General features: G+C 36.1%; 1 protein-coding gene across 2 annotated transcripts in view; it reads left to right on the plus strand.

Moving 5' to 3' along the window:
• Positions 1 to 27,091, plus strand: part of GPC6 (glypican 6) — a 686,072-nt gene that overhangs the window by 361,849 nt on the left and 297,132 nt on the right. For both annotated transcript variants that reach the window (XM_088523305.1, XM_088523306.1), the window contains exon 3: positions 14,312 to 14,703. In XM_088523305.1, the coding sequence (XP_088379431.1) occupies positions 14,312 to 14,703 (392 nt within the window). The remainder of the gene's footprint in view (positions 1 to 14,311; positions 14,704 to 27,091) is intronic.

The following is a 27,091-nucleotide window of genomic DNA, read 5'->3' on the forward strand; positions in this document are numbered from 1 at the left end:
AACTGCCATTTTTTACAAAGCCACTTCTGAGAGTAGAACAGCACCCTAGAGAAAACTGTTCCCAGGGAAAAAAAAATAACAGCAGCAGAATTTCACTTCTTATTTCCCATTTCAATCTAGTTACTTGGAAATGTTATTCAGCCCTACGTACCCAATCTTGAGTGAGGGAAAAGTTATAAACTGGGAACATTTCAATGCTGATAAGACTCAGAACTCTTTTTGAACTGCTGATTTTCCTCAATGACATATATTTTTTTCCTTTGCTTTTAATTTCAAACATAATTTTTAGCATTTATTGAATTTCACATTCATGTATTTTAAGTGCATTATTTTGGTCTACTACATAAATTAAAATTTGCGTCTGCTAATGTTTTCTTTCAAATACAATCAAATAAAATCAGCACAGCTCTGCAAATAAGCCTGACTAAAATAAATAAATAAATCACAGAATTAACTTCTCGATACAATGGGAGAAGACAGCAAATCCCAAAATAGCATAAACTTTGAATCTTGCCATTTTAGATGATTTTCTTCTCACATCAGTCTGTCTATGTGTTGCTAAGGTATCCTTACTGTTTGGTATTTGTTTAAATACTTTTGGTATCATATTGTTTGTGTAAAGTGGAATGGATAAATACAGTTTTGGGGCTGAATGTGAGATTTTTTGGCTTTCATTTGTTTAAACTACTAACATTGTTTGGATGTAGCTTTGTGGTGTAATTGTTTGCATTGAGCTCTGCTGACATTGTGGTGGGTTAGTAATGCAGATAATAACAGATGACAGTTCTTTTTGCGGAAGTTAAGAACTAGCTGATTAATTGTTATTATGTTACACTCTAGAGGAAACCTTGTAATTATACCACAAAAAATGCATTAACATAATGCTAAGGGTCTGGTTTAATCCCACAAAAGCAAGAAAATTCAAAGTTAACGATGAAGAGCATGACATTTCATGTTTTAGTCCAAGTGCTGTTCATTGGAAAATAGCTTAGTCCGACTACTGCAGTTGTTTCTGTATGTGATTAGAACAGCTGAACTTAAATCAAATTAAGTCCTTTGATTTTTCTTTGTCTGTTCTTGCAGATCAGGCTTTACAGAAAGATTAGTAAATCCTCAGCACATACTTGTATTTAGAGCCAGATTTTGAGGTCTGCTCTTTGTTCCAGGTACCTAGTTCTGGCTTTAAACCAGAGGATGAGCTCCTCACCGCTTCTTTCATTTGAAAGTGTATCATTTATAGCCTATCAGACTAGTATTAGTACATTTATGTGGCAGATTTTGATTTTCACTAAAATGCTATTTCTTTATTCCTGTAATCCATCAGAAGAGGCACCTGGTTTAATTGAAGGAGTGCTTTACTCAGAGTTAAAATCTTCTGAGTTTTAATACCCACTCTATTTTTCCATGCAAATTTCTAATGATTTTTCTGATGTGACTTGCTTTCCCTTTCCCCCTCCTGCATCCCAATCCCGCACCCTGCGAGAATCGCAGCGCCTGGTGGCCGCCGGGGCTGTTCGTTGCCATACGGTGCTCTGCAGTAGCTGATGAGGAGCTTTGATAAACCTAAAAGGTCTTGATTTTTCATAGTTTCCTTTTGTGCGAGCAATCTGGGTAACACAGACCTTAATTCTCTATTCTCTAGCCTGTATGGTCCTGTGGCAATTTCATCGCCTGCTTTGCATCTGTCAAGGGTAGAAAATTAGACATAGGCTGATGGAGTTGACAGTGAAGTGGCAAAGACAGATGATTACCCAGAAAATGCACATCCTTTTTCAAAAAAAAAAAAAAAGCTTAACTCATTAGATGTGGGCATCCTTTTGCTTCTTATGCCTGAAGGTTGCTTTCACATATATGTACAATAAAATAGTTTCCAAAGCTTAGTTCTGAAACCAGAGACAGAAACTGCTAAGTACCCAAGGAGATCTCAAGATGCATATGTAGTGAGGTATTTCTTTGGCATGTTTAAAAATATGTACTATAAAATCAGTTTCAAGTGCTTGTTACTAGAGAGGGCAGTAACAAAAAATAAACTAGGTATATTAAAGCTTTATGAAAACAGAAGTAGTTTCTGAAATGTTAGAACTCATTCAATTATGAAATTTAAACAATTTAAAAAGGACTCTGGGGATAGAATTTCAGTTCTAGAAAGAGACTTGTTTGTGACCTGCCACAGCTCAAACATTCAAAATGAGAATATATTTTTCATATAATTCTATGACTATAAAAGCAATACAAAATTATTTATTTTCCAGCTTCCAGGTTTCAAACTTAGTCCAATGTACATTTTGAATGCAAACAGCATTATCTCTTTACAACTGAGTTATCAAGCATATGCCTCAACCACAACATTTAAAACATGATATAGTCATCCCTATTTTGGGAAGCTCTAAGAATACTCTATCTGTAATGGGCACATTATTTCAAACTCTCATCTTTATAAATATAAAGGAAACAAGTTCTGTAAAAGCATTTTAACATTTTTAACATTTGTGAAACAAAATAAATAAATATTTTTTTTTCCAGCATGTCCTGAATCTACACATAAAATGTGCACGTGGCTACCTCTGGGCCTTCCTGGCTCCTTCTCTGTGCACTGCTTATTTTTACCTTTCTCCCAAATGGAGGTGAGATATTTCTCCTCTACAGCAGTATAGTTTTAGTTTTTTCAGTTTACTTTCTTGATTGGCAGAACTAGTTTGGCACTTCCAAATAGGTGCAGGCTACAGCCGTAGCTCTTGCAGGAGTTTGAGTCTCCTTTATTTGCTTAGAAGCCTATTTGGCATATGCAGCACAAAACCTGACATTTAGAGAAATCTTTTATGAGCACAGAGATATATCCCTGTTTCTGGATAGGTGACTTAATATTTGATTTGTAAACACTTTTGGAGAGTTGCACTTCACGAGCACATTAAACCCATCCCTTGTGAGATACAAATACCTTAACTTACAGCTGCAGAATATATTCCCCAGCTGGCTGTCATGAGGTAACGAGGAGTTTTGTTGCACGATCAAACACAATTTAAAACTCAAAGCATTCAAGATGCTTATCGTTACTGTCCTGCAAATGGTAAGAAAAGCCTTCCTACCATCCAAACACCAGCCACCTGAGGAACCCTTTTAGCTGAGCTGTCAGCTCATGGTGCACAAGCACCTGGCGGGTTTTGCTGAAAATCCCATCCCGAACTCTTCCCATTGCGGCCTACTTAACTGGAAACAGTTGGGACGGCTGCGCCAAAGCCAGTGCAGAAGGACACAAAAACTACATTGGCAAATGATCTGTCAAGTGACCCGTGAACAAAATCGAGATTGAGTTGCCCTTTGAAATAAACCTATTTGAATTTTATTATCTGCCGAGCACCTTGTGTCTCTAATCTTGTGAAAGGTTAGTATTCCATCCATCAGCACGAGATTAGGGCTCCAGCCGACGTCGGTGCTTGACAATAACTGACTGCAGTGGTTGGGGCTGGAGCAAGAAGATTCATTCCCGTCAGCAGTTCAAAGCGAGAGTGGGTAAACAGACACGCAGGGAAGCAGCCTCACAATACAGACCACATATATTGCAGGGCAGGACAGCTGAAATCAAAGGACCAGAGTGTCAGCACAGATTTAAACCTTTTAACAATAATCCGAGTAAGGCAATGCTGGCTTAGGCCCATCCTTTTTGTCCTTTTTTTTTTTTTCTCTTTCCTTTTTTAATCACTTTCTCTGTGTATATTGTCAAGCAAAAGTTAAGACTAAAACAATAAATGTTGGGGAAAAAAAAAGCCTCCAGGGCTCATGATCAGATTAATGTCCTCCTGATACAACAGTATGCATACACAGAAGTGAAGAATTCAGACTCTGTGATGGTAAAAAAAATAATGCGCTATTTTCATTAATTCACAAGTTCTCTCTCTGCTACCTCAGGTAAAAATAGTTTCTAATGTGTTGTGTCTTTTTTAAAACATACCTGACACTTTGCAAAAAAGCTTTACTGATCAGGCATAATGTTTTTCTCATACCCTTGTTTGCCTGAACTTTCTAAATTTCGTATTATGGTCTGCATTATATATGTGATTAAGTTATTAACAGTGGTGACCTTGTTTCTGATTTTTAAAACAGGGTCATGATTCACTTTTTCAGTGTTCTATAGTGATATCAGCTCTAACACTACTCATTGCTTCAAGAATATAGAATTAATCCAAAGGATTAAAATATATGTACATTTTTCTAATCCTCCAGTTCCTCCTGATGGATCTGGATTTGTGCCTCTGGCTTTTCCATTCATCCAAAGCAGCCCATGTATTTATGGTCTCACATTTGGCTTTGAAGGATAACAAGCAGCCCTTTGGAGCTGATGGCAGTGTATCAGCCAGCAGCAAAATAACATGCGACTGAAATTTTTATTTGCTGTCAAACTTCATAACATCACAAAGGAAAAAATTGAGGGTAGATCTGAGGTTTTCCAGAGGCAGAGGTATTTTATAACAGTAGAAATGGTTGTGTGCAAGGTAGGAATCAGTTTACCTCTTAAGTACTAGCAACAGCTTAGTCAGGGTTTTTTTGTTTGTTTTCTTTTGTTTTGTTTTTTAATGTAAAACACAGTGCCAAAATAAATTGCAATTTACAATAGATTGAACTGGTGCTCAGCATGTAGGAAATCATGATTTTCGGCTATGACAGAGTAGATCAGATCCTGCTGGTGGATTGTACAGGCTTTTATGGTGCCTTCACAGAATCAGCAAAGCTATAAAGAAGAGAACAATTTTAAAGAAAAAATAGTTACCAACAACAATGAATAATTCTAATGTCCTATGAAATATTTCAGTTTAGATCTTGATGGTTCTTTGTACTCAACAGAAATGCTTTTCAGTACCTTCTGCAGTTCCATCTTCTGTTACTTAACTAATTTTTACTGCAATAAGAGACTAGCAAATAAACTATACATGAGTATGTAATGTTAATTACACTGTTTCGTGACTAATGATGGCTTGTGTGAAACACTATCTATTGGAATTAGCTTGACATTAAGCATAAAAATTGCAATCGAAATATGCCACATGTACACATTATGCACAGTTCTGAGTGAACATGTGGTCTATACAAGAGAGGAACATGTGACTAATAAAATAATGATTTTTCAATGGAAGAGGAGAATAAGTGGATGTGGAACTTCCTACATGCTGGATTGAATGAACAATATAATTTAATGCAAAACTCTAATATTAAAATTACTTCATGGGAACATATTTTTAATTATACGGTCTGTAAATGGCATTAGAGTATAAGACTACCTAGACTACATAAAATTATAATGTACTGATGATGTCTCTTATTATGCAAAATGAGCAGCGTAATTAGTGTCATCTAAAATGTAACATACCTCATTTTTGCATTTTTCACAAGTTAGCATTGTTTTAGTGTGAGTCCAAATGTCTTTCAACAATTATTTTGATTCTCACTCAAGTAAGTATGTTGTGTCAATTGAATCCAGAAGGTGCATTCTTTCTTGTGAGATTTCTTTTCAAAGAAATCTCTTCCTTGACAGCTGCAGTGAGGTATCTTTACCTTATGGTGCCATATGTTGAACAATTCTCCCAGGTGAGTAAGTATATATGTGTTTGGAAACATAAATAAAGATGACCAAAAGTCAAAATAATCTCTTTTTGGAAGTTTACACTTTGCTATCTCAGCAGACAGATGAAGACTTTATACTCTCACAGCAATAAAACTCATGCTTATGTGTATATTAAACCAAATACTAGCAGTGATGCAGTCCAGTTGATATGAAGAGATGGGCTCCTGTGGAGCAGGAACTGAGATTTACGTTTTAAAGCCTGTGTTGGACATCTGATGTGAATCATTCCTCCTCTCCCCACTAACTACATAAAAGGAGAGCTCAGGCAAGACTCCACACTGGGGTTCTTCATGTTTGGAGGGAAGCGCAGTCGGGAGTACAGATCTCCCTACAGTTTGACAAAAGGGACTATCTGGGGGACTGTTCTTCTGTGAGTGTATTCACAGCTGATGGTTTCAATGATATTGAGAGATCGTACTGGAGGAAACTCTGGAAACTCTTCTCATTTTCTGCCTTCTACTCAGTTGCCTTTTTTTTTTTTTTTTCTCTTCTATCTTCTTTCCCACTCTTTTCCTCTCTCCAGCTTTCACTTTCCTGTTTCACCTGTACTGCCTCTTTTGCACTTGTTTATCCTCCCTCATTTATTTGAAAGGTTCTGCTGCATCATAGTGCAGGAAAAAAGTATAAGGGATCTTGTCAGTGTGGGTCAATCAGACCTTGTCAAAACATGCTGCTTAGGAGAACAGCAGGATCACATCTTATAGTGATGTCTCTCCGAGATGGGAAAATTTACATGGGAAGAACAGTCAGCAGGAGTTTCAGCTTAGATGTGACACAGTGTTAATATTACCCATTTTACAGAATTGAGAGTTCGGAAGTCCATAGAAACTACTGTCAAAAAAAAAAAAAAAACAGCAATCAGGTCTCACAGTTCTTATGTAACCGCATCACTTCTCTTCAACAAAGGACCACAGCAAGAAGTAAAAGTTACTGCTTATTTGGTTAGAGAATCCCCACCTTCTGGATTCACTGAAATATTTTTGTCATCACATCCAAAAGATTCAGCACCTAATCAGCAGAACCGCATAGAAACACAAAGTCTTTGATATCACACATACTCATTAAGATGGAAACATCTCATGGAACACAGCATCTGATTAATGGGAACAAGCAGTAAACGTGTCCTAGTTCAATTGAAGAGAAAGTAGATTATACTGCTTTAAATCTAATATAACCATAAATATATGCTAATCTTGCTAGGACAGTTTTCCAGTTCATGGTATCATATTTAACTTTTAAGCTTCCTTATGATCGGAAAACTTATTCAATAGTCATAGTTTTAGGAAGGAAAAAAAAAATTCTATCGAGATAGCTGGTCAGATAAAACTAAATCAGACAGCAGCCCAACACAGCGAACTGGAGTCTGTTGAAGAAGATTGGTGTTGACATTAAAGCTATTCAGTCACAAACTTTGTTTTCTAACCCCTGAGCTTTGAAACATCAAGGTAGGAAGGACTACTGACTTTACAATTTTCCACCACCACTATGTGAAATGTAGATCCAGGATCTGAAAGTGAGACTGTTTTCTTCAAAAGCTGTAGATCTCTCTGTACAATCACAGCTTGTTTGAAGTCAGGTGTGTTATCCTTATGGTTCACCATGGTTTTATACATTGCCTTTTTAAAAAATTCCTCACATCCGGTGTCTAAAACCACTGTCTTTTCATAAAATTCATACTATTACCTTAGGAAAAACTGCAAAACTTCCTATATAACAAGCTGAAAACATTTGAGCTGACTTCTTGACATTTAAGTTAACTTTTTCGATTTTGCAATAGGAAAAGAAAGCTGGTTGTTACAATGAAGTTTGACAGTGTAGCTCAATTTATAGGTAAGAAATCCAATGATACCTCTGTATGGCAGTAACAAATAGTATTGATGTTTGTTGGGGAAAGCTCAGTAATCCAAAAGCTAAGAGGCAACTAGGGAATCAGCCTGGCCTTAAGGGGGCACTGGACTCCTTCAGGTGAGAGTATGGAGAAATGGGATATGCTCAAAAGTAATACATCCTTATCTTGGACGTCTTTTTATTTTTTCTCTCAGCAGAGTTAAACCATAACAGAAACTATTATTTGCATTCAGACGTCTCTCGAAAAAACATCAACATGACTTCATTACCTTTTAAGCTAAGGACTTATATACAAAATTGATTTTATGTATATAATAATTTCAGTAGGAAGCTAAATGCTGAACTCCTTTTACAGCAGGTTTCTATTGGTTAGTTCAAATAGAAATCTCTGCATTTACTATAATGTGATCTGTAGTGAGTCTGACATGTTAGAGTATTTTTGAGCTAATATGCTGTTTTTTAATAAATACTAAAATGAGCTTGTTTCAAAGAGATAGAAAATTGAAATGAAATGAGAAGAACTGCAATGTATTTACAGCAGTTATAAAATAAATATTAGTAACTTTGAAGGTCTTTCTTAACTCTCTGTACTTGCAAGTTTGACTTGAAAGTAGTTGCAATTCTCATTTTAAATGGGTAATGATGTGCCTCAGCCTGCACTGCTGGCTACATGTCTTTCCTTGGTGGCATGCAGCAACTGCACTTCCTACTGGGTACTTTGCCCTAATAGCTGTGATTGAGTAGCTGCTTTCAGAAAATACCCCCTTCTGGCTTGTGAGCTGAGACACCAGAGCATGTAGTTGCAATATGAATTTCAGCCTTTGAAGCCAAATAGGGCCCATGACCAGGTTTTTTCCTTCCTCAGTGACAGCTCTTCAAAGCAATCTATTATGTTTGAAAAGGGAGCAAAAAACCACTATTTTAAAGGAAGGAAAGGAGGAAGTTCTCTGCAGTGCTCATACCTGCCTAATTCCAGGCTGAGATTTCTGCCTCTGAATCGCTGTTCCAAAGTCTTGCTGTTGTCAGGTGGCAAAAAAATCCCTAATTGTAAAAGACAGAGAACATTTCGGTGTTCTCCACAGGCCATTTAGAGCCTCCTTCCACACTAATGAATCCTTCTCTTACTCAATTAATGCCATCTATTCAGTGGATAGGCATCAAGGCATCCAACTTGGTGCTACATTTTTCCCAACAGCACATTGCCTGGCTTCTGAACACTGTGATTTTGAATCAGTTGCAAAAACTGCTCTCGTTGCAGTGTGCTTGTCAAAAAAGTACCTATTTTTTCTTCTTCCTCAGAATAAAAGTTGTTCTGGCTTAGATCAGTTTTATCTAGCTTGCTCCAGTGTGAATGAATGTGGACTTCTGGTCTACGTTGCACCTCCCAGTACTAAGATACCACAAACTTCTGGAAAGTCTAGAAGATCTGCTGTAAATTATAAGCATGGCAAAGAATTTTCATACAAAATGTTAGATGGTAAATCTCTTTAACTATTGAAGTGGATATTTAATAGCCTCTAGTGGTGTATAGGGGAAAACAGAACAGGCTCTGTATTTTAAAACAATTGTTGCCATAAGTCTTATAGTTTATATATTGATAATATCATTTTCATGAAAGCTTTAAATGTTTTCCAGAAGAAAATGTGGTGACTCATGAATTTTTCATGAGGCATTACACATTTTTATGAACATATGATGTAAAATTCATCACTTTGAAATTCAGAGATACCCATGAAATGTTACATGCCTGTTTTGGTCATGGATATTCATGGCAGTAGTACTGCTGTTGGCATCTAAATGTCCATTCATACATTTTCTAGAATGTGGCCTTCTGATGCCCTGTAACATTTTGCTTGCATTTTATGAGTACTTCACTTAGGGATTTTCCACTTGATAATGAAAGTAGAAGCTTCAGGGATAGTTATTAGTATATATATAAATTATGTGAAAAGCTATCTCATTGTCTTATTTTTATTCCTAGCATTTTCTTTCTCTCCTATTACTGCAAATCTTATTAATTCTATAAGAGGATCTTGGGAATTTCAGGTTCCATATTTATTATGGAGACTACACCATTGTTACAAATAAAAAGGTGCAACATAACATGAATTAATATTTTAGAGAACAATAAATATTTCAGAAAAGTATATTTAATAGTGTATTTAATAATTTTCAAGAAAAACTCTCCATGCTTGTTTAAAAATTAGCACCCACCAGCAGGAAGCCTAGACTGTACTGGAGAATTACATGCATGCTTTGGGTGGTCGCAGTCAGTGAAGGAGGAAATAACCATGCCACCACGAACAGAGTTTTCCTCAAATTCTGATGAAAAATCCTATGTATGTGTGTGTGTATATATATATATACATATATATATATACATATATATATATCCTATATCCAGTGTGTGTGTGTATACATATATATATATATATGTATATATATATATCTATATAAGTTCTGCAGAGCTTTGTGTGACGCTGCTATATTCTCTCAGGTAGGAGTTAGACTGCATGTCACAGGCACTAGATGCATCAAAATACAACCACCTCAGGTTCCACTGAGAAAGCTGAACCAGATATAAGGCGAATGAATGAAATTGGCTCTTAGTCTTTCTTGGCATAAATATTGTGCGTATCTGCTTGTTTTAGGGAATCAGATGACAACTATTTCCAGCTTTGTATTTTGCCTTATGCTCACATGTTGGTTTTGCTGAAATTACAGACATAATAGAAAATGAAGGGAACTTAGCAGGGCAGGAAACATCATAAAATATCCGCTCCAATATAATACAAATTTATTTTCCTAATAATTGTCTCTAGACAGTAGTTATTACACTGTGTCAAAAGCAGTTATTACATCATGTCATGCTGTAATTTTATCCCCAGTCCTGATCCACTGACATGTGATGACAACTAGTTGTCTCTTTGGAATTAGGTTAGCTCTCAGGTTGAATTAAATTATCACACTAGATTACCTGTGTTAAAATAAATAGAGTGAGAAAGTCAGCATTCAGTTGAGAAGGAAGTGTGAGAGCTAACAAAGTCTTATTTTAATCTGAGAGAAACACCTACAATTCAATATAATCCTCTAAGCAATACATATCCTTTTTCTTTGCAAATGTGTTGTCTGATGACAGACAAAATGTTTATTAACAACTCAAAATTCATCTACAGAGACGTGCTATTAAGAATCTGACATCCTAAATTTACAAATAATATCAAAAAATAGAAACTATCTATCTGAAGTGATGTGCATTGACTGTAAACCCACCATTTAAGCCTATATTGAGCATGTAATAGTTTCAAATAGTAATCTTCTTTTCCTCTTTTCAGTTCTATGTATAGTGGTGTGCCTTAGACTATTCTTTTGAACTACCTCATAAGCACAATTAAACTGGCTTGCTGATGATCCTCTGGCTAACAAATGAAAGCTATATAAAAATATGTGTGCAGCATAAGACATACCCAGGGCATACTCTGACATATGACTGAATACCGTATAAAATTAGGCAAAAATATTTTCAGCATTAGCATTGCTCGAGACAGCTTTTTTTGGCAGCATTTTTTTTCCCCAAGATATATATTTTAAAACACTGCACGGTTCTCGCTTACATAGATTCTCCTCTTCCACCCTCGCTCTTGAGTGCCTTCCAGGAGCACATTAAGCAACATGATTAATGTCTGTCTCATCTTCGTTCTTCTACTTCTAGCTGAAATATTACATTATTTTTCAAAAGGCATCTGCAGGTTGATGAAATATGATCTTTGCAATGGGCATAAAGTCTTTAAATTACTGTGAAGACTATGGAAAAATTCAACCTTTGCAGAAGGAAGTACTGTTTCTCTTGATATGACTGGACAAGGGCCCAACCATGCCAGGACAGTCTGTGTATATGAGCAGAGCGAAGCAGGCTATCCTCTTGATGTAGCCTGCTTTCCTGACTGAAAAAGTGAGTGATCTTTCACAGCAGTGTTCATTTTGCTGAACAGGATTTGATTTTTTTTTCCCAACTAATTAATGCAACATGAGAGCTCTTTTTCTCTTTGAAACTGAAACAGGTGTCCAATTTTGTAGTTGTTGCTGCTTTATTAACCTAATCCTGCAGAGGGTTACTGATGCGGTAACTGTCTTAAAGTACTGCCTGTTGTATCAAAGCATGCAGAAGAATAAAGGTCTAACTTTTAATGGTATAACACCTTATTCTAAGCAATAGCTTTCAAAGACTGGAGACCTAAGAGAAACTAAAAATTAACTGCTATTCAGAAGATGCCAATTTTTCCACAGCTAATCATATGTCTGGTGTCACATTTGGCCTAATATGACATTCAAGCTTTTATTGCTACTGGTAATGTCTATATTGCAATATATTTAAGATTGCAACCAGCTCAGGGCACATCATTGTGCTAGATGCTGTACAAGCATAGAATAAATGACTATTCCAGCCTAGAAAGTTTGGGTGGTTTCCAACAGACTGACTATGAGATTGCAAAATAATACCCCTACACAAAGAAATAACAGGCTAACAATCTCAGACCAGAGGAGCTGTCAGCCAACTCTTTATGCCACTGATTTATACAATGGCATAATCTTTTAAGATAAATAGTGGGATTTCCAGTATGGCTCTAGATTGGGAGGAGTGACCATTTGATTTGCTTACAGCAACCTCTTAATGTACAGAACCTCATGTGAGAGGACTGAGGGGCCTGGATTCACTAGTTTTATGGTTGCTTTTCACAGCTGTCATTCAATTGCACTGGGTTCGACTGCCAGACCTCAGTCCTAAAACAGGTTGTCTGACATGCGTTTGTCTTACAGACTGTGTGAATGTAGTGCCAGATGTATTCAACCACAGAGCCAGTATACACCACTTCTTACGAGAAGAAATGTTGAATGCATAAAATAATAATCAGGATGATTTGGATATCAAGGATCCCATCATATCAGAAATAGAGTTTTTTTTTTTTTTTTCTCTCTCTCAAACTGCTTTATGGAATGCATGGATAATTTGGGGGGAAAAAAGAAGAAAAAAAATCAACAGAAAATGTATACAGTATACTGTATGTTGTGGATCTCAAGTTATTCTTCTTGATAATGAAAGTATTTTTGTTTGTTTGTCTTCCAAACTGAGAAGAGTTGTAGTTTTAATGACAGTTTAGACATTGATACATTTCTTAGAATATATTTTCCCTTTAATAAGCACTTTGATGTACCAAATGTATTCTCAGTGTTGTGTGCATGCATTGTCATTATAACCCCTTTGCAGTTATCTAGGAGATCAAAGGCAGTAGCTCTGCACAATTTCTGCCAAAAAGAAAAGGCTCTATTCCTGCTGACTCTTTGCAGCATGGTACGCATTGTTCATTGTACTCTGCTTTCCATCGATCACAGTTCCAAGTCCAAATTTCATGAATATGTTTCTCTTTGGGGTTCTTAAATCCCATTCTATCTATCTTCAGCATTACAGTGCTTCTGCATTTTCAGGAATCTCTATAACTGTGTAACAACTCCATATTGTTGCAGGGATGTTCACACTATAGCAGTTGCCGTGATTTTAAGTCAGGGTGTCCATTCAGTTGGCAAAATTGTGTCCTTGGGCAGTAAGCATGCATTTAGAATCTGGTGTCTTCGAGTTGGATGTATGATTATTTCTGCATCAGCATGGCTCATTAAAGGGTAATAAATATGTCTTCACTAAAGGCATTGCCATCTCTGCCTTACTGCCTGCAGTGCTCCATTTAAAGGCTACAACACCCATAAACTCTTTTTCCAAAGGAGATTTAAGGAGGTTGCTTGTGATGAGGGACCTGATGACAAGTGGACATTATAGGAAGACGGTGCCTTCTAAAATGTGAGGGAGCTCTGCCTGCTTTATCAAATATATTCAAAGAATTACTGTATCTGTTCAATGAATATCTAGAGAAAGCCTAAGCATCACATGGTACTTAAAAGATCATAATAGAAGATATCATTGCGCATTTTCACTGTTCTGAGAAAGACGACAGAGATTTCTGCTGTGGTTGGTATCCCATGGGCCAATTTCCAGAATCAACTCCATACGCCAAAAATTAAAAACAGCTTATGATGTGGGCTGAAGTAAATAAGAAGCACAGAAGCAGTTAAGTTTGACGTACATTTGAAGAAATACAAAGAGTACTCCACCAAGGCCAATGATTAGCACAAATGGGAATAAGTAGTCTGGCTATGACATGACTGGTGAATGATTCTGGAACAGTCCTTCAGTATAATATCAAATTATTGAAAATGCTAACATTTTTTTAGTATCACCTAGACAAGCAATATTTCTAAAAGGAATTCTGCACATGTACATTCATCTTTCTCTCAAATTTTCTTCAAGAATATTTAAAAATAAGTAATCAATCAGACTTATTTCTTTGGCGTTCTACTTATGTAGATCAGCTTTCTGACACCACTGCTGTTCCAGCTATATCAGCATATTATAAGATTCACATTTAGCATACAAGATGTGGTACACAAGCTATCGAGGAATTTTGGAAGTGACTGGAATTGCTATTTTCAAATGATAAGTGAAGAAGTGGAACTATTCTCAGTGAAGTTCTTTTAGATGCATATTTAATATTTAGCATTCTAGGTTTCTAGGTATCTTTCTGCCTAGTCAGGGAATCCAGGATATTCCCTATTTTTCTTTACCTCTAAATAAAGCTATTTCCTATTCAAATAATTGGATTTTACTAGTGAAGTGTAGTGACAACAGCATGTTATGTCAGGTTTTTACTAACAGTTGTTTGGGAATACAATCAAAAAAAAAAAAACCTTTGTGCCTAATTAATTATTTCTATTAACATCTGCTTATTTTCTCTGCAGAATTTTTCCGAGAACTTCTGGAGAATGCAGAAAAATCCCTAAATGACATGTTTGTACGGACGTATGGGATGCTATACATGCAGAACTCAGAAGTGTTCCAGGATCTCTTTACAGAACTGAAACGATATTATACAGGAGGCAATGTGAACTTGGAGGAAATGCTAAATGATTTCTGGGCTCGGCTACTGGAGCGGATGTTCCAGCTCATAAACCCCCAGTATCATTTCACTGAGGACTACTTGGAGTGTGTGAGCAAATACACAGACCAGCTGAAACCGTTTGGAGATGTCCCGAGAAAGCTGAAGGTTCAAGTGACTAGAGCTTTCATTGCTGCAAGGACCTTTGTTCAGGGGCTGACTGTAGGCAGAGAGGTTGCAAACAGAGTATCCAAGGTAATCTAAAATTAGGATATTTTTAACTTCAAATTTGTTTCCAATGTGCTTATTACATATTTGAATTTTGTTTATGCACTACTTTTTTTTTTTTTTTTTTTTTAGCATGTACTGGTACACTTATTCTAAGTTTATAAATAGGGACTACAGTTCTAATTCTTTTGGAGTCAGTATTAAGATAATACCGGAATATATCAATATACATCGCAATTCTATCACAATAGCGAACGTCATTAGCAATGCAAAAAAGGTTACATATATAAAATGTGATTATTATGATCAGAATTTAAATGTTTCAAGTAAATTTATGCAGCTGTTTGTCAGGGCAGCACAGCCTGTGCAGTATTCATTCATCATTCAGTGGAGTGATGGATGTTGTTAGGAATGTCTAGTCATGCCTTTGATGAGGAAATAGACCACTTTGGCACCTCTGGAGCTTGAGCTTTCCCAAAGGACAGCTTGACTCTTATTTATTTGTTTTAATTATTTATCTATGCAAATATTTATGATGATTAGAACCCTCAAGGGCTTCACATAATTAAAGCTGCATAAGAAAAAAAAAAATACACACACGCACAAAAAATAACCCATCTGGGTACCTGAAATGTGCCTGAATCACTTCTTATGTAATGCTTCAAAATCAGCTGTAGTTCTCTGGATTCCCATTCCAACAAGTTTTGTGATCTAGGGATCTAGATCTATTTCATAGGCCTAATATGTAGTGCATTTGGAACTAGTTTTTATTCTGAAATTTGAAATGCTGAAGTGAGGGTCTGTATGAGATGCTGAAATACTTTCTTCTTGTCTATAGTTGCTTGGGTGATTTTGGGCTTGCCACTTGCAATAAGTTCCTATGTTTACAATCTAAGCCATTACTCTTCATCAGAAGGACTGTCTTTTTTGTTTCTTTTAAAACACAGAGAGAGGGCAAGGTGGAGGTAGAGCTGATGTGTTGGACGGTAGTTTGCAATTCAAGCATGCAAGACAAGGAAAACCCAACAGCTAAACTTTTCTTACTATGCATGATGCATTATTTTGCAATTAAAAATTCAGAAGCTGTGGAGCCAGAGAGGCAGCTGAAGGGTCATTTTTCAGTTTAGCATTGGTGATCAAAATACATGATCTGGTTACCCAGTTCAAATTAAGTTCTCTTCCTCCCAGGTGCCTTCCTGGGCAATGGCATTGGGTTTCCTTTTATTTCTAGGATTGTTGATTCTTGCATTCCTTTCTGAACAGCAACATGGTATCAGCATGAAATCCCAGCCCACCTAGCCAGGTCGGTGGATGACAGGTTTGTTTAGCCTCTGAGTGCGTGGAGTGCATGTACCTGCCTCCCCAGACTTCCAGGGAAGGGCTTTGGAGTTCCCCCTTGGTCAGGCTGCAGGTGCAAATGCTCAGCTCTGAAATCACTCTCGTCAGTAGGCACCAAGTTTTGCTACAGTAACTGAATTTGTTTATAGGGATTAGGCTAGGTAAATAGGGATTAGGCTAGGTAATTTATGTAATAGATATGTTTTGTGTGAAACCCAAACAGAATAAGGTATGAAATGTAGGCTGAGATTATGCATTTTCTTTGCATGTACATAAATGCACAGAAAGTGCAGGTATCTTGCCTTTTCTTACCTAGGAAAGGTTTTTGTTCAGCCTGCTGGTTTTGGGCACACAAGCCCTTTGAAAAATAGATCCTTATCAGTAGATAAGTAGATAAATAGTCATATAATCCTATGATGAGAAATACTAGTTCGACAATCCTGAAGTGAGCTTTTTTTATAGTGATGCTTGAAGGTGATAACAATAGATCATTTTATATGGTAGTGCTTCTGATTTTTTAACTTGAAAGTAATCTTTTAAAATCTTTTAAGAGTTTCTGGTAGTTTGTGTGGTTGCAAACATAGGTTCTTTGCTTTAAATATTCATAAATATATTTTAAAGTAATACATTCCTGAGGATTAGATTTTTCTAGTATTCGTACCAGCTTTCTAGGTTTCTGGTTATTTATACCTGTGATGAAATCCAACTGTTTTGGATATTGATTAATTTAATAAAAGTTTCTTCCAAGCATCACAGGAAAGGGCTATGATGAAAACAAAGGAGGGATCTCCTTTACATGCATTGGTCTCTGAAATCCCATTACATCTGATTGTGTGTATCCAGTTGGCAGGAATCTTGATATGCATGCTCAGTTTTTGCATAAAGTATGTGTAGGTGATGTGTTATAAATCTTGAACCTTTCAGGAACATTTCTACATATGTATAGGAGTCAATAAGGCTAGTTTGTCTTATGCAGAGCTTCCAAATTAGTAGTCCAGAATCCTTGTAGATATCCTGTGGCACTCCCACTCCACTTCCTGATGGGTTTCAGAAATGGTCCCACCTCAGCCATATGTCACATCTGCTGGGCCTATATGGTTGTTTCTGGTAATACAGTGACTAGCCCTAGGTGTTTACTTCTGTGAGAGTGGAGTATTTCTGTTGGATCTGTTGACAGTATTGATTACATTTCTGTTGAGTATATTGAATGTTGAGGTGCCGAGCTCACATGCAGATGCTTGCCTTTAGGCATCTAAATGTTGGCATCCACGTTCAGGGCTGAGTCTCACTAAAGTTATAGAAGAATCCTGTTATTTATAGTGCTTGAGTACTTGACTTCTCAAAATCAGTAATTTTCTTCCAGCTTATTTTTGTAAGTATGTAAAATATCAACATATACAAGCTAATGTAGTAATATTTTATAGAAAGATGAGTGCGTCAGCACATCCAAGCATTGTGCTTATATTGAAATGTTCATTTCATGTTGCATAAAATATAAAGCACATATACCTGCTCATTTTAGAAATATATATGATTGTGTGTAAGTAATAATATTTTTGAATTTGAATTCAGAAGTATTTTTGAATACTTCCCAATTGCAATTTAGTCTTAGCAATGTAAAGCTTCTTCTTTCCAATCATGCTACCTGGCTAGAGAAATTTGTCAATTATATTATAAATGCTAATTCTAATGAATAAAATCAGAACTCTGATTCAAAAAAGAAAATACATATGAAGTAGAATGGTGTGCGATTAGCATGTTTTAGGGTTGAGACAAACTGGAGTGAGTCTAGGAGAGGGCTGCCAGGATGATCGGGGCTGGAACGTTTTCCCTGTGAGGAGAGCTGAAGGACCAGGGCTTGTTTGGCCTTTTGGCCTGGAGAAGGAATGATTTATGGGAATGTAACAGCAGCCCTGTAGGCATCGTCAAGAAGTTGGATCAAAATTCTTCACAGTGGGGCAGGAAGAGAGAAGAATAGACAATGGAATCTGAATTGAAACTTTTGAGGTTCAGACTGGATATATGGAGACACTTTTCACAGTCAGAAGAGTAAAGCAGAGAAATAAGATCCCCAGAGAGACTGTACAGGCTCTGTCCTTGGAGGTTTTCAAGACCCATATGGACAGAGCCCTGAGCAAACTGTCTGACCTCAGAGCTGACCTTGCTTTGAGCAGTAGGTTGGACTAGAGACCTCATGAAGTCGCTTCCAAACTGAATTATCCTATGAACCTATTAAAATATTAATGAAATTCTACTTAAATGTGGAAAGTGCTTTGATGGTAAGACCGACTTTAGTATTAAAATATATGTGGATATATTCATATGCACAGCAAATGGTAAAAAGTGCTGGTTTTAGAGACTGTGTCATATATAGCATGGTGAGGCAAATGCAAAGAACCCTAACTGACCCCAAATACGCAAAATTAATAAATAGCCTGTGAATGTGATTACTCTGATATCCACATTTTCCTACTTGTACAATAAATGCTTATTTTTGCATTGGTGTAGCTACTATAGAGTGTAACAAATGCTCTGTATATAGTATAAAGAGCTTTTCTTTAAACATCATTTTGAATAGACTACAGTCATTCTTTAAAATTAGCACATAACTTTACCACAAGAAAACAGGCAGGTAAATATTCTTTTCTTGCTGTTTTGAAAGTCATCAGATTCAGTGTGTGTTTCATCTTCATAGTACTCTAATATCAAAATAATCTGCAACAGGAACAGCGTCTCTGTGTAAGCCAAGGCAAATAAAAAAAAAAAAGGAAAGAAAAAAAAGAGATAAAATGAAAGGAATCTCAATAAAGTTCTTTTACAGAAATCCTAGTTCGTTGCCTGCACTTGTTGGGAACAGGTGGGGCTTTCTTAGGTGCAACATCCACAAGTTCAAAAGATTTTGTACTTTCTGTGTGTGGACTTGTTGTCTCACTAACCTGTCTCTGCCAAAGGCTACTCTTTAGAGCACAGTTCAGTCCCCATCCTAAACAGAGTGAAAAAGAGACTTATTAAAGAGAAAACTGACAGCAATGTCTGTAACTTTATGTAATGTTTTATTTCTGTCAGGCAAACAGATGTAGTTGCATTGCATCTAGCTGAAGATGTGTGGTTTTATTTGAACGGAATCTTTATAATCTCAAGTTACATTTTTTAAGATTTCTTTTAATAATGTGTTAAAAAAAATGGACAGTCTGTGTTTGTTAAGGGCGTGTTCTATCTCCACCCCATACAAGATATTTCCACTGTCTTGAGTAGGCGCCAGCTCACTAACTTCTATATATGTTCTGTAAAGTTATTTATGCATAGAAACAAGTAATAGTGTGTTTTAAAGTGAGAAAAGTGAAACCTATATATTCATAAATTTATAATCTAAGAACTACCATTTTGGGCACACTAAATATCAGTTTAGTAGATTTCCACCTCAGTGTCTTGAAGCTTATCAGTCAGTAGGAGAGCTGAGCTTCTCCTCCAATTCTTAAGCTGTTTTATAGACTTCAAGTTTATGGACTTTATGAGCTACAGGAAATAATTGGTAGATTTTTCCACCAGCCTGTTTTTCTAGTAATTTGTCAGATCCTAAAAGCCTGTAGAATAGACTTTTTGGCTTTCTTACTATTTTAGGCTAAAAAGTGCCATTTTTTTCCCATAAAATATAGCATATTTAAAGGTCAATGCTTTTACATTAATTTTGTGTTTCTCAACTTTTTCCCTGAGAAAAAAAAAATCTGCCCAGCTGTTAATTAGTATATCATGCTAAACCAAAGAAATTCCTGAAAATTCCTGCCACTTGTGGTTTCCAATAGTGTGATAGAAATGGCATATGAATATTTCCTGAGTTCATCTCTCACTATGGCTGAGCTCTCTAGACTTTACAAGTAGATATTGTTAAGTAATTCCCACAGATGCTTGACAAAACATTCCAAGTGATCATTATGCTCTCTTGGAACTCTCACAGCTTGTTGGAAAATATAAACAGCAAAAAATATGGGGAAGATAAAGCAATTCAAATCAATTAAGTGATTAATTAAGGGAGAAGCTTTATGACTTTCCACAAGCTTATGATTCCTGGAATACCTTCCTCAGCAAAACCCAATTATGGCAATTTTAAAGATTATTGTACAAGATAATTTTTTCCTTAGGTAAGAGACAGGTCTGAAAAAAATAGCAAATAGATATGAAAAAAGATAGCACCCAAAAAAAGATTCAGATTAAAAACCAGTGCTTCTTTAGAAGTCTAAATCTCTAACCATGTGCAATTTTCCAAAAATGAACTATTAGTTGGTAGACACAGTATGGTTTTCCTAACAGAGTGTATCACCTCAGGAAGTTGCATTCCACCTAAACAGATTTTTTTCTCCAAGTATTTTATTTTCATGCATTTTTAACTGAAAGCTGTAAAAAATGGAGAAACAACCAACCAGCCAACCAAACACATACTCTTATGTTTTGTGAGCATGACTTCACAGGGATGATTTGTGCTGATTTGCTATTTCAATCTAGGCAAATTCACAATGAGAATGTATGAACTGTTAAAAAGAAATGTGATTAATGTGACTTTTATTTTATCCAAAAATACTGTTATTATGGAGCTGTCCCTACTCTAGTATATATATATACCATATATATATATATATATATATATATATATACACTCTACTATAACTTTAATCCAAGGAAGACAGTTACAACTTCATTGGCTTTTTGCACTGAATCTGGCTCCCTGGGAACACCAAATGAGTGCAGATTTCCTCTTGTCTCTTTTGGGATAGCTCTAGAGTATTAGTTAATGTTTGTCAGTTTTGCTTTTTTGTTAGGTTTTCTGAATATAGTAGTTTTTCTCCTGATGTATACTGGGATAAGTACAGAGAGAATTATTTTTACTTTGAATTTGCTTTTTATGCATGCCAATTTATGATACCAGACACCAAAATAGCTTTTATTCAAGAAGGAAAGTGGTGGTGAAGCTTAGCTCAGGGGTATTATTAGGAGCAGTTAGTGATTTTATTATTGGCGTAAACATCAAAGATGTTTGATACAGCAACTAGGAACTTATTTCATTAGTGTGTTTAGATATTAATTATGATCCTTTGCAAAATAAAAAAGGTGGTTACAATACTTTTCTCACTACCTGACACTGGCCTCTTGATTCTGTCTTTTCTTAAAACCAATTAAAACCATCTTTCTTCTGAGTATTATTAAATTATGTTCATATCAGACTTCTTATTAAGAATCTGATGATATATGGACAAAGTGAAACAAATTCAGTAACACAGTTATAAGGTTAAACCCAAGATTAGTAGTGAAAAGTAGTCTCTAGTAATTGCCCATGATTACTTCTACTCACAGAAAGCCAGGTTGCTGCTTTTTAAACACACTGAATCAATATTCTCACAAACTCTGCTTTTCATGGTCTATAAATAAACATTTGACAATTCGTGAGAGCTACAGATAAAGGTCAATATTGAATGTCACACTGATTCAGAATGTAATTACAGCAGGGAGGGGGGACATATATGACATGCTGATAAGTCAGGTAATTAAGAGCCAAAACGAATAGTTCTTTAATGCTGGAAAATGTGATTTGCAGGGTGTGATAGATAAAGAGCTACGCGTACTGTATACATTAACTGCATGGGCCAAAAAGATCTGTCTTGTTAAAGTCACAGAGGGAAAGCAGAACTAAAAAGGACAAGAGTTTTCACTGTACTTCAATCCTTAGTTCAAACTGATAGTTTAGGAGCAGCACAGCTGAGCAAGCACAGCTTTTATGGCTGCTTCTGTGTTTATTATTTGAAGGCTTTTTGTCATTTGTTCTTTGAGTTTTAATTGAGTTAAAGTATCTTTCCAAGAATGGATCATAGCACTGTGTGAATGGGCTGTGTTTTGGGGTTTTTTTTTTTTTTTGTCTCTTGTGCTCACAGGGTGTTTCCCAGGCAGGGATTGTAGGGACTGTCCAGCCAGGGACTTTTTAGTGTGCAGAGCCTTCTGTGGCATAAAACAGAACCCGCAAAGAGAATGGCATCTGCGCTGGAGTACTTTGGGATAAAAGTAGCTTGTGAATCTCTAGCTCTGAAAACAATCTCTCTGCTTAACATGGAAGGAAAAGGGGCATAAATCAATGTAGTTTCTATGCAGGTATTTCACAGGAAAAGGAAAGAGCATAAAATAGATGCCTTTTAGATGTCCCAGACTTAATGAAGGCTGACTGATCCTTTTACCGCTTTATATGGTCCCAGTGAAACATCAGATCTGGAAGGACAGCTTAGGAGAAAACACCAAAGATGAAACAGGGACTCCAACAGCTGCTAAATCATTAGATTATTTTCAGAAGGAGAAGGGCAGTAGGATATTTGCAAAAGCTGTGTAGTAGCTATTTGAATTATCACGTATAATGCAGCCTGGCCTTTCTGTATCTAATGTTCTTACGTTTCATTCCGCTAGCTTTGCTCTGAGTTTAATAACTTGAGTTTAACTGAGGCTTACTGTCTAAAAGACATTTAGATTTGCTTACCTTAAGTAGATCTGCCAACCAGGCATATTACTGAGTATGGACTAGTTTACATTTTCAGTAGTCCTGTGTTCCAGGTGGGTTATTTGTATCAGTCACAAGCAAAGAGAAACCTTCAGCCCAGCACACTAACTCCTCCTGCCCAATTTATGCTTTATTTTATCCCTACAGCATGGAAAATGCCTTTTAGTTCATGTAAACATGAAACATCTAAGTATGCACTAAGAACAAAAACCATTTTAAGAGTGTCATTGGACACTTTTCTAACACATTATTGAAGTAATTATTCATATCAAATCTCTCTGTAGGACTTCCAGGAACCACACTTCACACACAACCCTTCAAAGTTTTCGTAGAAATTACGTTTCTCAACTAGAATAGATGTTGATATGACACTGGCAAAAATTAAAAGTGAAATGTAGAACTTTTTCAGAGGAATTTCCAAAGCACAGAGCCTTAATGCATGTCATGATACACAGCCAAGTTATGATAAAAAACAATGGTGAAGACCCACAGCTCATCTCATTTGTGTTCTTCTTGCTGACATTGTTAGATTTAGGCCTCCTCTATAATTAATCTTGGGGCAGGTTTTACAGTTTTGCTGTTTTAGCAGAGGAGAGTGAAAGAAAATTCAGAAGAAGCAAATGGAGATATGAAGGAGATTAAAAAATCTAGAGGTTAAGCAGTGCAAGGAGATCTATATTATCTTGCAACGTGCTGACTTTTTAGAATGACTGCAGTTATAGATTATCTTCATCCTGTTTTGAAGGCAGCTTGTGGAAGCATTTCTTTTTTCCAAACATGATTTGATAAAAGCAATTCATCTATTCTCATATGAGCCAGCAGGTTTCTACAGAAAACATTATTCAAGGAAATATCTGATTTACCTAAAACTTATCAAGAATATTAATTGGAACTTAAATGCATATCTATTTGAGGCATTATATTCAGCAAAGTCATCAGCAACACACTGAAAGAATCAGATCTCTCTGAGACTTTAAAATAATGAAACAGTTGGAATCAGCTATGTTGATCTCAGTTATTCAGTGGTCAATGACAGATGACTGCATTGTCCTCTCAGGTACTGCATCAAAAAACTATATCTCAACAAAATAAAAATTATATTTATAGGAATGTATTTTAAAATGGAGCATTGTCTTATCAGTAATACACAGTTCTGGTTATCTATAAAATTTTAAATTTATCCTCTAGCATCAGATTCTTCTAGGAGTTTTTTATACCATAAGCCTTCTAATTTATTTACATATATTTTTCTGAGAGGATACCTGAAGATAGTAACATGATGGTGTTAGTCAATTCACTGTGTATAATATTAATGTAATTTTGTCAAAAGGGGACCACACTTTGCACACTTGTGCAAAGGACAGCCTGAGCCAGAAAAGCAGTTTTCATCTAATCTGTGTGTGAGTGTTGAATATACACACTTTTTCTTCAGATAACTGGTGGCCAGTTTAACTGTTGCTTGGGGATTCAAGACATCTTAAGGCACACTGCCGTCTTTAGTCCTCCATATCTTAAGGAAAATTGCAAGGGCGTAATCTACTACCATGTAGAGCATAGGTAAAGAGAACTAAAGGGTATTGGAATCTCCTGGAGGAATCTACCTATCCATCAAGTATAAAATGTACTTTTGCAGCAGGTAGATGTCTTTCATCATCACACATCTGTTCTTAAAGAACAGTTCACATCAATTTTTTAAGAAAAAGGTATAAAAAGTTGACCGCAGGAGAATCTTCTATCCCAGTTCTCAAAACTAAAATAAATCTCTTAATTCTGTGCAACTATTTTATTGTTATACAATTCATTGTATCTAAACATTTGACATTCAAAAGTTATATAGAATGTACCAACTGAAATTGAATGCAATTCAACTTTTCACTTAAACCTAAGTGCATCTTATGCCCATATCATGCTTTCAGTTTAATTCCCAAGAGTGTTTCTGAGAAAAATGTCTTCCAGACTTAGTCTAGTACTGAAGCTGCATGAATGCATATTTAGCTGCATGAATGCATATTTAGCTGCATACTGCATATTTTTGTATAGACTCATTATCTATATACTAGTTCAATCTCTATCTCCCTCTCCCTTCTCCCACTTTCTCTCCTGACTCAGTGAGACTCAGCCATTGAATTCAGTCTGAATATGATAATGGTTGGATAGCCCAGATCTGTGTAAAATCAAACACAAAACAGTTTGCTTGTTAAAGCAAACACTTTTACAGCAAACCTAAAGAACTTACTGAAGTTACATACTCCTGAGGAAATTCGAGTGAAATGGCAGACATTTTCAGTCAAGAAATGTCCATTTAAAGGCACAGGAATACTACTACTAGTTACCATAGGTAAAATTTATATAGTCTATATAGGCTATATATAGGTACATATTTCTAGTTAACTGCATATAACATCATCGTCAGTAAAAACTTCCCCATATTTTAGTTTAAACACACTGTAAAAGTTTAATAAAATTCTGAAACATATAGTATCAACTGCCACCAGAGATATGCTCCTAAGGACAATGTGCCCTGTGTTAATTAATTTCAAACAGAAAACAGAAAATGAAGAGGAACATGAAACAATCCACTGCTCCATCTGACTTCATCAATTCTTCCTTACTCTGAGTAGTGAGAAAACTGACTACCAGAGCTTATTAACTCTTTAAGGACCGTTAAAGCTATAACAAAGGCACTGTAAAGAGTATTTCTATGAACATGTAGAGACATGCGTCATTTTACCTTTTCCTCTCAGTTATTTTTTTTATTTGTAAGAAAGTTTATTACTCCATGAGCTAAAATGTTCTGTTACCCAACTTCCGAACAATATCTGTAGAATGACAACACAAAACATTATTCAAAAGAAGTGTTGTCAGAGGATAAAGCTTTGCTAGAGACTGAACTTTTTAAAGTTTTGAACATTTCTCTTTTATCATCCCATCCACAGAGATTCAGTGCTACAAGGACGTTCCCTTAGGCAATATCAATACAGCGTGGAGGTTTATGAGCCAAGATACACATCAAAAAGAATTTTAATAAGGCTTGACAGATATATTGCATTAATAGTGCTGATGTAGTGAGGTAGGACCTACGCAGTGGGGTGTGGAAAGTACTAACATATTCTTATTGTTGGCTAAGATAGGACATAGAACAGACTGTCACTTGGTGGAGAAAAAGAAATGTATTAAGAAAATGTGCTGAATTATTTCCTCTGCTCATGATCAAAATTGTTTTCCTATGGAAAAAAAAATATTGCTCTCTACTAGGAGGAGTATGTCTTTATCAAGGAAAGATTAGAGCTCCATAAAATGAATAAGCTTATTGCTTATTCAACTAAGGACCCAACTCTACATTTTTTCCCTTGTCCTCTCTGCATACAAGTGCATGTGCACGTGTGCACCTGCATGCACACACACACAAACATTCACACTTTCACAGAGCATTGCAGTTGCAACTAAAAAAATGTGAGAAACCACCTTTTTCTACTTAAGAGTTGAATCAGACTGTCTTTATATGCACCAATTCATAGTGGACGAGGTCTAGCTACCTACATCTATGCTCAGATATACCTCAACATAAAAAGGGGAAGAGAGGAAAGGAGTTTACACTCTGCGTGTACATTCTGTGTGTACTCACAATATCACTGAAAGTAGCGTACAGATTTTGCTAATCATCATGTTCATAGTAACTATCTATCATTACAGTCTAGTGTCTATTTCCTGGTCTATAGGAAACAATATGCATATAGATCCTAGAAAACACTCTTAGATCCAGTATCTTTGCTGGCAATCTTATTTCACAGGAAACATTCAATCAACAGGGATGCAGAACTATAGAATATTTTCTATCCCATGTAGATTTAACTTCTTTAGCTGTGGTTTTGTCTTTTCCAGGCAAGACAAAAGGGCTGCTGAGAGTCACTTGTCCTTTGCTATTTTTTATCAAAACAGGAACACAAGTCTGCTGTGTTGTCAAGTTGATATCTTTTACATCCACTAAAAACGAGAATAAAAAAAATGCATTGCAATGGAGCCATGTCCCGCTATTATGATTTTATCTGCATGTATTAGCAGCATGCTCAGAAAAGCCTCACAGGTAAAATGTTACCTAAATACTCTAAGATATTCAAACATAATACGGTGCTTAACATGCAAGTGACAAATGGGCAGGCATGCAAAGAAGAATGGAAATACTGGTAGCTGAAAATGTTCAGGAATATGATTATTGGTAAGAGAAATTATGGGTTTATAGTACAGCAAATATTAAATATGCTAAGAGTTGCTGAAAAGCAGAATGCTTGATGTGGAAAAACAGTAGAGGAAAGATATTCCTGGAAACTAAGATCTAAGAAACTAAGTAATATTTAATAATAAGAAATTCACATTGCCTAGGTAATTTACCACTTATCTGAGGTAACACAGTTAAAAGTAGAGTGACTTGATCCTCCTCCTATAATTCCTGGAGAAAAACGTGCTTCTAGGTGAAATTCATATATTCAGTAGGTTAAATCATGTGCTGGAGCTGACAGTCTTTCTCCAGGGACAACAGAAGGAACC

This window comes from Tinamus guttatus, unplaced genomic scaffold (assembly GCF_059628265.1).
Source record: "Tinamus guttatus ecotype Peru unplaced genomic scaffold, ASM5962826v1 Tinamus_guttatus_pri_ptg000180l, whole genome shotgun sequence".
NCBI lineage: Eukaryota > Metazoa > Chordata > Aves > Tinamiformes > Tinamidae > Tinamus > Tinamus guttatus.